Source organism: Anarrhichthys ocellatus, unplaced genomic scaffold (genome assembly GCF_004355925.1).
Source record: "Anarrhichthys ocellatus isolate YVR2014 unplaced genomic scaffold, GSC_Weel_1.0 scaffold1795, whole genome shotgun sequence".
Lineage (NCBI taxonomy): Eukaryota > Metazoa > Chordata > Actinopteri > Perciformes > Anarhichadidae > Anarrhichthys > Anarrhichthys ocellatus.
In genome coordinates, this window is record NW_022281769.1 from 1 (window position 1) to 9721 (window position 9721).

The 9721-nt window shown below is 41.7% G+C and overlaps 1 protein-coding gene across 1 annotated transcript; it reads right to left on the reverse strand.

Annotated features, from left to right (window-relative positions):
- Positions 1–753: 753 nt before the first annotated feature.
- Positions 754–8500, reverse strand: LOC116377880 (probable ATP-dependent RNA helicase ddx6). The gene is made up of 13 exons (XM_031839638.1): positions 8352–8500; positions 5870–6982; positions 5674–5778; positions 5340–5469; positions 4946–5092; positions 4678–4772; positions 4409–4531; positions 3865–3993; positions 3489–3605; positions 3294–3357; positions 3103–3204; positions 2519–2738; positions 754–2430 (listed from the first exon to the last, which is right to left on the reverse strand). The coding sequence occupies exons 2-12, from the start codon at positions 6110–6112 to the stop codon at positions 2524–2526; spliced, it is 1470 nt and encodes a 489-aa protein (XP_031695498.1). The 5' UTR covers positions 6113–6982; positions 8352–8500; the 3' UTR covers positions 754–2430; positions 2519–2523.
- Between the last annotated feature and the right edge of the window lie 1221 nt (positions 8501–9721).

A 9721-nucleotide genomic window follows, 5' to 3' on the forward strand; every position in this document is an offset into this window, starting at 1 on the left:
TCTCTCTCTCACACACACCTACACGTCTCTCTCTCTCACACACACCTACACGTCTCTCTCTCTCTCACACGTCTCACACACGTCTCTCTCTCTCTCTCACACACGTCTCTCTCTCTCTCACACGTCTCTCTCTCTCTCTCACACACTTTTTGGTTTTGCTTCAATGAAAATCCTGAAAATCTATTTCAAGGAAAAATAAAAGGGAATAAAAATTCAACCTCCTCCGCTCATGAAGCAAAGTATTTTCTTTTTTTGTATAATTGTAAACGACTAGTGTAAACAATGAATCATTTACAATTTGTTTTCCTCAAAATGATTCATAACACCTCGTATAAAGATTGCCTTAGTGGAAAATGGATTGAGTTGCTGAAGAAGCACTTTGATCATCCGTCACATGGAACAGGTTCAAGAAGATCACAGTGCTTCACTGCGTTCCAGAAGCTCTCTCCAGTATAACTTAACTCTCTCTCTGGCACTTACAACACAAACAAACCAAGGTGTTTTATGTACTTTTGAGGAAGAAAAAAAACAAAACTTAAATCAAAGCTTTTATATTTGCTTTAAGTGCCAGAGAGACGCAAAGAATCAAGACACCCAGAAAGCATCTGATAACACACTTGGCTCCGGTAACCCCCCCCCCCCAAAAAAAAAACTCCACAAAAAACCCCACAGCAGTATCCCCCCCCCCCCCCCCCCCCCCCCCTCTTCAAACTGCTTTAAGCAACATCAAAAATAAATCTTAAAAAGCAAAAATACTCTCTTTTGACGTCTTTTTTTTTTTTTTACGTTAGTGACGCTCTGTAAAGGGGAGGACAAAAACAAAGAAGTCACAGCTGCCTGTTCAGAGATGCTACAATGTTGCTTTCAAAAACACAGAGCCCGCCCCTCACACGCTGGGAACCATAAAACATAGCTGTGCTGGGGAGACAAAAATAAAAAAGTATCGCTGCTGCAGAAAGAAAACTGACTTTTCTAGTTTCAGTACAAGTTAAATTAAAAAGGTCAATGTAGTCCTTTATACACTGAGCAGACTCCCATGAAACCATTTCATATCCAGTATAAGGTTTCTGAAGAGCAGTTTCTAGTGCGACAGCAGCGATACAACTCAAGAGCTTGGCATCCAGCCTGAGTATTGACATTGGCAACCAATACATTCACCAACTTGGATTTTGTCACGATGGGGCCTAAAAAGAAAGGTTTACCTCAGTATTTGGAGAAAGAAATAATGCTCCAGTAAATAATAACTGTATTTCCACACAATAGAACCGACTCTGAAGCAGTCGGCAAAGAGAAAAAGAAAATTCTAACTATTGTTTTGCACCAACTTCCACAAAAACTATTTATTCCATGGACCCGTCATTCTGTGTCTGAGCTTAGCGATGCAGACGTTCGTGTCAAAGCTGTTCTGAAACAGCCTCTGATGCATTAGTCCTGCACTGCTGCAGCATGAAGGAGAAGAAACCAGTTTCACAGCTACAGTGGCCCGACAGGTTTACAGTACTCACCAGCCCAACGGGATCAATGTCAAAAAACCTCCAGACGAGGAGAAGCCGTCTGCAGGCCGACTCACCAGCAACAGCCAAATAAACTCCATGGATCAGTAACGGGGGCTTGTGTGTCGAGCAGTCTTCTCGTATTAACTCTGCTCGTGTACTATTCATGATGAAAGGGGGGGAAACAGTCACGCAGTATTTAAATAAAGCTGCCCTTGTTTTTCTTTATTGCAACGTTCACATTAAAAATACACGTTCACATTCAGGATGTATTTTTTAAAAGGAGTTTGAGCCGTGTTACTACACACCTCTCAGTAGCAGAGAGAGAGCGTGTGTGTGTTGTCTTTTTCCCTTGCATAATGGATGTGTAAATAAACTCGCGTTACTATTAAATTCATCGTATTTGTGCTCGTACTCTGCTGCATGACAGAAGACAGCAGGCTATGAAAGGATGAGTGCGCATGGGAGTAAGTAAGGCACTTGAGTGACGACAACAGTGTTAGGTGGACAGACCGGTGGCTGGTGCGAGTGCACCGTTGTACGGTTAAAAAGAGGCCGACCTTGCTGCCGACAACGACAACTGTCTCTGAGAAGGACGGCTTCAGAACAGCTCCGATACTCTCTGTTTAGGACAGCCGAGTGTCGTCTCACCGAGATCACGCGGAGGAAAGAAACACTAAGCTCATACGCAGGATGCACGGTCCATTCCGAGTTTGGTGCAAAACAATATGGCTTCTCAATTAATTATGGAAAAGAAAAGAAAAGAAAAAAAAAAATAAAAAAAAAAAAATGAATGAGGCAGCGCTTTTTGTGGAAAAGATAAGGAAATGTTTAAAAAAAAAAACAGTCTTTGCGTCCACTCTACAGGCTCTGGGAGAAATTTGGAACTGAAGAGTTGCCTGTGTGCGATGATGTCTGTGCAAAAGCCCGTAGCATCCTGGAGGGGACATAAAAACTCTGGTTAGGAAGAAGAGCCTCATGTTTTAAAGCAGTAAAGGTCTACTTATCATCTCAAAGCGTCTCGCCTGTTTTAGGTGCCGTCCTGTTGGCGTCCTGGCTTCTCCTCGATCTCCTCCACATCGCAGTCGGCGCCGGACGTGTGGAACTCGGCCACGTAGAGGCTCTTGTCGATGCTGCTGGGAATGGGCTTGATGTCGGTCACCAGCTGGTCCTCGATGGCCTTCAGGTTGAAGCGGTCCTCTGACGTGATCAGGTTGATGGCCAAGCCCAGGTGACCAAACCTCCCTGAGAGAGAAATGGAGTCAAAATCACTGTCTTCTAACCAGCTTATTTATTTCATCTACTCCTAACCGAGACACGCTTTGTGGAATGAAAACCAATTTACATCCTGTTAAGTGTCCAAAGATTTTCAAAGTAAGACTAAGTAAAACTGGGCAGATGGAAGTACAACAGTAGTATCAAGTTTAACACATTGCATCAAACATTCATCTTAACGTTTATTAAAACAAGCTACCGATTCTTTGTGCGTTTGTATGTACATTTTTAAATCATAATTTTGCTTTGCGTTCTTCTTCTAAAGCCCGTTTTCAATCCACTTTCCACAACAGAGACAGTGAGGCCTTCAAATAATGAAGCGGTGCAAACATACCTGATCTTCCAATGCGATGGAGGTAAGTCTCAGCATTCTTGGGGAAGTCAAAGTTGATGACTACATTGACAGCCTGGATGTCAATACCCCTGGTGAAGAGATCTATTGGAAGAAAGTACATTTCAATCTCTGATGACCTCTGTGGCTTTCTGACAAAACAACATAAAAGATTGTTTACAAGAGAAACTCACCAGTGCAGACCAGGTTCCTGCACAGTCCATTTCTGAAGTCGTGAAACACGCGGTTTCTGTATTCCTGAAAACAAAGACGTAAAAATGCTGCAAAAGAGGCCATCATGCAGCAAAAGAGTGGCCATCTAAATAAAATTAAATAAGACATCAAAAGGCATAAAGGCAACATTTCTTTCAGCCATTTCTCGTCCTCACCTGCATCATCTTGGCGTGGATGTAGAAGCAGGAGTAGCCCAGCTGAGTGATCTTCTTGGCCAAGAGCTCCACCCTCTGAGTGGAGTTACAGAAGATAATCGACTGGTTGATCTGAAGCTGAGAGCGAGAGAAGAATATGTTATGGATCAATGGATCAACCACGCGTCTTGTGGTTCCGATCAAATTGCTAAATTGACCAATTTACTGTTGAAAGAGGAACTGGAGCAGGTTGTTAGCTGCAACCTTAAAAAGCTAAACTAGACTGTTCAAAAATGCACTGCTGTACTTTTGTGATTGGGATAAAGTACAACACACAGAGGTTTGTTGGCTGGCAGTTTAAAATGCATAGGTGGTGAATATCTAATTAGCCAGTTACCCTGGAGAACAGTGTGTTGAGGCAGTGGACTTTCTGCCTCTCCGTGACGTAGGCGTAGTATTGAGTAATGCCCTTCAGAGTCAGCTCCTCCATCAGGTTGATCTCGTAGGGTTTCTGAAGATGCTTGGCCTGCAGCAAGGAGACGCGCAGAATACAATAGTTTAGAGTGTGTATTTAAAAACTGATGTACAATCATGAAGAACTTCATCTGATCAGTTTGTTTTGTTTAATATTTAACTCTTACAGTTCAATATAGCTTTACTTAACTGATATCAGAAAAGTGTACACAGTTTTCTTAGAAAATGTCAGCATTCCAACAGACAGTAAAAAGACTTTTACAGAATCTAAACTATTAAATCCTGCGACTGTTGGCCGAGTTGCTTTCGCTGAAGACGGCCCTTTAAAAAGTATACCAGAGACAAACACAAGCACAGATCTGGACACCGTGTGAGAACAGCTTGGTCTGCTAGTGTGAGCCAAGCGGTGCCAAGAGGCCCCGAGCCATCGGCTGGCCGAGTGGTGCAGCAATCAGCCGACTACCCACCATGAACTTCTGCACGCTGATGGGGAAGGTGGCAGAGTAGAGCAGGATCTGCCTGCCCTTGGCCAGGAAGCTGATGATATCCTCGATGAGCACCACGAAATCCTGAGACAGCAGCTTGTCGGCCTGAGAGGAAACGGAGACAATTTAACAGGAAGCTGGCAAAAACAAACCGAATTTGATGAGCATGGAATGACAGAATTGAGATGCATTAGAGTACACACACTACTGATTATGAGCAGATGTCTTAATATATATATTTTTATATTTACCTCATCCATCACCATAATCTGGACTCTATCCACCTTTGCTACTCCCTTCTTTATCAAGTCCAGGATCCTGCCAGGCGTGGCGATGACAACATGCACTGATGTGGAAAAGGTGAAAACATTGAAATATGTTTATCTTATATTTGTTGGAAACAAAAACAGAGAAGTGTACTTTCTTAACACCAGATGAACTCCATAAGCCAACATACAGAGCTGATACTGCGACATGTGTCCATGAAGTCGGTCAGTGAGACACACTGCGGCTTCTTACCGGTCTCATCCAGACGCATGATGTCATCTCGCAGGTTGGTGCCCCCGGTGGTGGCCATGACTTTGACCCCCCCCAGGTGTTTGCTGATCTGGATGGAGATCTGGCTCACCTGCAGAGCCAGCTCACGGGTGGGCACCATGACAAGTGCTAGGGAATAAAAATTTTAAAAAAGTACTGGTTACAAATATAGTTGGTGGCAAAAAGATTTACAAAGAAACAGCTTACAGACAAGAGATATGCTAAGAGTAGGAGGGACACTGAGGGTACAGATAAGGCAGTGAGGGGCAAGGAAGATAGAGCGGAAACAAAATGACGACCAAATGAACAAGGGACAAAAGTGACGTAGATGGTTGAGAGGATGAGAGACGGTGTAAAACTACATGCAGCGTCTCACCCTGTATGTAGTCCTTTTTCAGGTCTATTCTCTCCAGCAGTGGGATGAGATAAGCTCCACTTTTCCCTGTTCCGTTCTTAGCCCGAGCCAGAATATCCCGTCCAGATAGGGCGATGGGAATGCTCTCCTCCTGCAAGGACAAAATATAAATACATTATCTTTAGCCTCATTCTGTTAGTCCTACAGTGTCATAATGCTGCAACACAGATATCCTCTACATGATGATTTTTGCACATTGGGATTCTATAAATCAGACCTTTTCATAAAAAAGGGACGAGGATTACATTAGGTTCATCTGGCAAGCAAATACAATGTAACCAAAAAGAAGCCGTACCTGGATAGGGGAAGGTTTCTCCCAACCCATCTCAAAGATGCCCATCAGGAGTTCTCTTTTGAGACAGTAATCTTCAAACTCATTCCCCTTCGTGGACGTCACATCCTACGGGACACACAGGACGGTTAGGATGACAGCAGAACACCAGCTTTCAGATTCAGTAAGAGTAGACAAACCGCTGTTTAGCGGGACTCACTGAAGTCTTGACCCGGTTGTCTCTGGGTGGGAGCTTTAGGCTCTTTTTCCAGTCATCTCCAAACTTGATGCCTCCTCCATCCTGAGCAGCACCGCCTGCTATCTGGGGAGCACCCAAAGCCTTTCCTTGAGTTGTGGGTGCTGGCTGGACTGAAGCTGGTTTGGTCTGTCCTCTGAGCTGCCCGTTCTGCTTGTTCAGTCCCATGATGACCGGGCCAGCGTTTTCTGTTCTGGCAGTGGCCATTTTGTCCCGTTTTCCTTGCTTGTTTTTTTTCTTCTTCTTCAAAAGTGTTAGATTTTTGCCTCTTAGGTTTTTCTTTTTAAAAATTCTCTTCAAAAGTAAAAAAGTTTAATAAAGCATTAACAAACAATATTCTCTATTCTTTTTAAGTCCAAAGCTTTCACAACTGAAGTCAATTGGTAGTATTTACATATACACATGTACGTGCAGTTCGGTCCCCTTCAACAACAGAGTGACTGACGTACAGGAACAACAACAAAACAAACAAAAGACACGTTTTTACACAAGAGCTCTTCAAAATGAAGAGAAATTTGCATTCATATGCATGTATATACTTGCCCACAATATAGAAAAATTATATGTGAACAAGTATCAAAGCGGTTCAAGTCCTGAAATAGAACAACTAAGGCAATCTGAACTTGGGGAACAGCCTCTTCAATATAATCTTAGTTCAATGCTTAAACTTGTCTTTCTAAATTGAACATTTCCTCTTTCCACTTTGAGTCCATAGAGTTGCTCACTATCCCTGTTCTTCCAAAAAAGGATGTCCACCTTTGTACACGTTTTTCCCCAATATCATATAGTCTGTAATGCTCTCCGTTTGTTTCCACTGTGTGTGGATATGTCGCTCCACTGTGTGAAAAAAAAACCTGGATCCTGAATTCACAAAAACAAAAGGGGGTTTCTAGTCCAAAGCCAAAAAGCTTTCCACCCCTTTTGAGTCCTCAGTGTGCGCTTCCTTTCTCCTCCAGGTGTTCCGACACCTCTCTCCACAGACACCACAGGTCTTCAGGTCGGTGTGTGAAGTGTGTGAGTGCGGCTGTGATCAACCCGCCACCTCCTCAAAGTCAGCCAACAACTCAAACATGTAACCTAAAAACAAATGCAAAAAATATAAATTAAATCCCCCCGAAAGGGTAAAAAAAAAACATAGGCAATTTATTATCACTCAAGCAATTGACAGGAAATTGCCTCTGAAACACCATTTAAGTAATCCATCAAATAAAAACAACCAAAACTTTACTACCAAATCTTCTTCAATGCAAAGATTTTATATCAAGAATCCAATACTAAGATCTTGCTGTAGTAGGGCTCCAACTAACTATTTCCATTATGAATTATTCTGCTGTTTCCTGCCTCTTATCTATTGGTCAATATACATGTCAGAAAATTGTGAAATTAATTTCCTGAAGCAGAGATATATATAGATATATAGATAGATAGATATATAAGTTGTGAACTGTTGCACCAAATAGATGTTCCTTTCAGATTCATGAATGATGTTGATTGCCAATTTCAATAATTCACGTTGTTTTGTAACTTATGATGGGTGCTTGTTATTGCCAACAGTTACAGACTAAAGGAGCACAGATATTGTGATATCAAGCTAAAACAAAACGAATAGTTTGTTTGATGTCCACTACCTCGCCAGACCTCGGCGAAAGGCTTTAACAGCTAATTTGCTAATTGCACAGGTGAACTTGCCAGGTGTCAATCATCTGAGGCCGATTAGCGAAACCCAAACTGCCAGGATTTAAAATAAGACTGGCCTACAGTAAAGACTATAGGTCTGACTGAGTTAAATCAAATATTCCCCGCATACATCATTACTCAAAAACCGCAAGTCGGTCAAAGTTGCTCCGAGCAGCTAGCTTTCTGTTCATTTACTTCGGGTAGCTTGAAACTGTCGGCTCGTATCGTTCGGGTTTTCTTTTACATGACCGACAGGTTATTCTTGTTTTTCATTATTTCCAAACCTTTTCAGCAATATGGTTAACATTTACCGTTATTATTAACTTTGACATATTCCAACCATCTGCGTTAGGTTTGGTTAATTTTCCTTCATAAAATCAATAACATGACGTTACCTTAAAGCTGCGTCTCAGGTGAAACAACATTAGCATTGTTGGGCTAACGTTCCTAAAGCTAAGCCAGTGTTAGCTCTAAGCTAACAAACCACTAAGCTGTTGAACACCCACAGAGTTTAAATTAGCTTTTAATTACGAAATGTGACAACATATGTGTAAAGTATGGCGCCTATAGCATTAAATGTCGTTGACGTAACATTCTTGTTAATTTAATTATTGACGTTGTATATGGCACAATTAGCAAGCTCGTTAGCCTCAGGGCTAATTTAGCTCAAATAACTCCACTCGCTAACGTTAGCTATGTGCTAGCCAGCTCTCAACAACTCGGATGTTTTTAACGGTAATTGGACGGTTCCGTGTCACCGCAGACCTACCTTAGTACCTCTGTTGTTTTTACAAGGTATATTCAGTGTGTGGTTGATCAACTACTTCCTTTAAAATTCGCTTCATAATCTGATTTTTACTTGAAATAAATCTCCTCTATTGTGTTTCTTCTTCCTTTAAATCAACATGGTCGCCTTCTTCTTCGTCTTCTCTTCCTCGGTGCCTCTCTTCAGTTTATTACATGCGACACTCTACAAAATACCACCACCTGCTGTCACACCTGGGTACTGCACTGATTATATGGGAATTCTCTATTTTACATTTCAAAAGAAATGATCATTCTAATGGAAATACCAGACTATTGAAAAATGTCAGTATTTACAGAGATATTACTAAATATGTTTTATTGTATTTATTGCTGTTGTTCTTTTCTGGTATTCTAAAACAATTTTCCAAACCGTTTTTATAATATTATTCAACAATTTATTCTTAATAATAATAATTACATAATGCATTTGGACATCCATGTATTATTTTTAAAATGCACATATAAAACGTCCTTCTCTATTTCAATTTTGCTAAAACTGAGAGGACTAGTTTGCAGAGACCGCACGTGCAGGCTAAGGCACGGTGAAACCAGACTTTAAGAACTACGTCATTTACACATCCAATCATATTTCTTCAAACATTTATCTGAGCCAATCATAGAAGCTCTTTCATGTGAGGCACAACGTCGGTTTGGTTGTTGCTGGTCGGTGTTGTCATTTCCAAAACCATGTCCCAAACACGTCCATCATGCTCAAACTTGTAGACGATTTTACATTATATCCTGGTTGTTGAATTTCGCCACAATGAGTAACTTTAGTAGAGAAGTCATCACTCTTCAGTTGGGACATTATTCAAACTTTGTTGGGACTCACTGGTGGAATTTACAGGTAAGCGGCTAACGCTAAGCTAGCTGACGTTAGCGTCGCATGTGGCGTCAAACTTCAGGGAGTATTCGATCTCTCCTCCGAGCTGCTGAGACGGCTAATGTCAACAGAGACCGCCAATGTCAGCAGCAACGTGAATGTGGACTGTGTGGTCATTTGAACAGGCCGAGTACCCGCTACGGGATGAAGCTCATAAAGATAACGGTGGTCATCTTTATAATGCTAACGCTGCTAATTGTCAAGTCTGAAGTCAGCAGTATATTTGTGATCAGATTGTCATATTGTTGATCGAAATTGGTGTGATTGTCTGGTAGAAGATACAGATGTATCGCTTCATATGATAACTTAAAACCGGTTTAGATAAATGACGTGATATTAGCCTCTGTTTGAATGACGGAGATGCTGAGCTACATTCTCATTGTCGTCTCATGTCCTGTAGAGGTGGTTGATAGCTTGTTGTATACAGTCAGTGGTTGATAGCTTGTTGT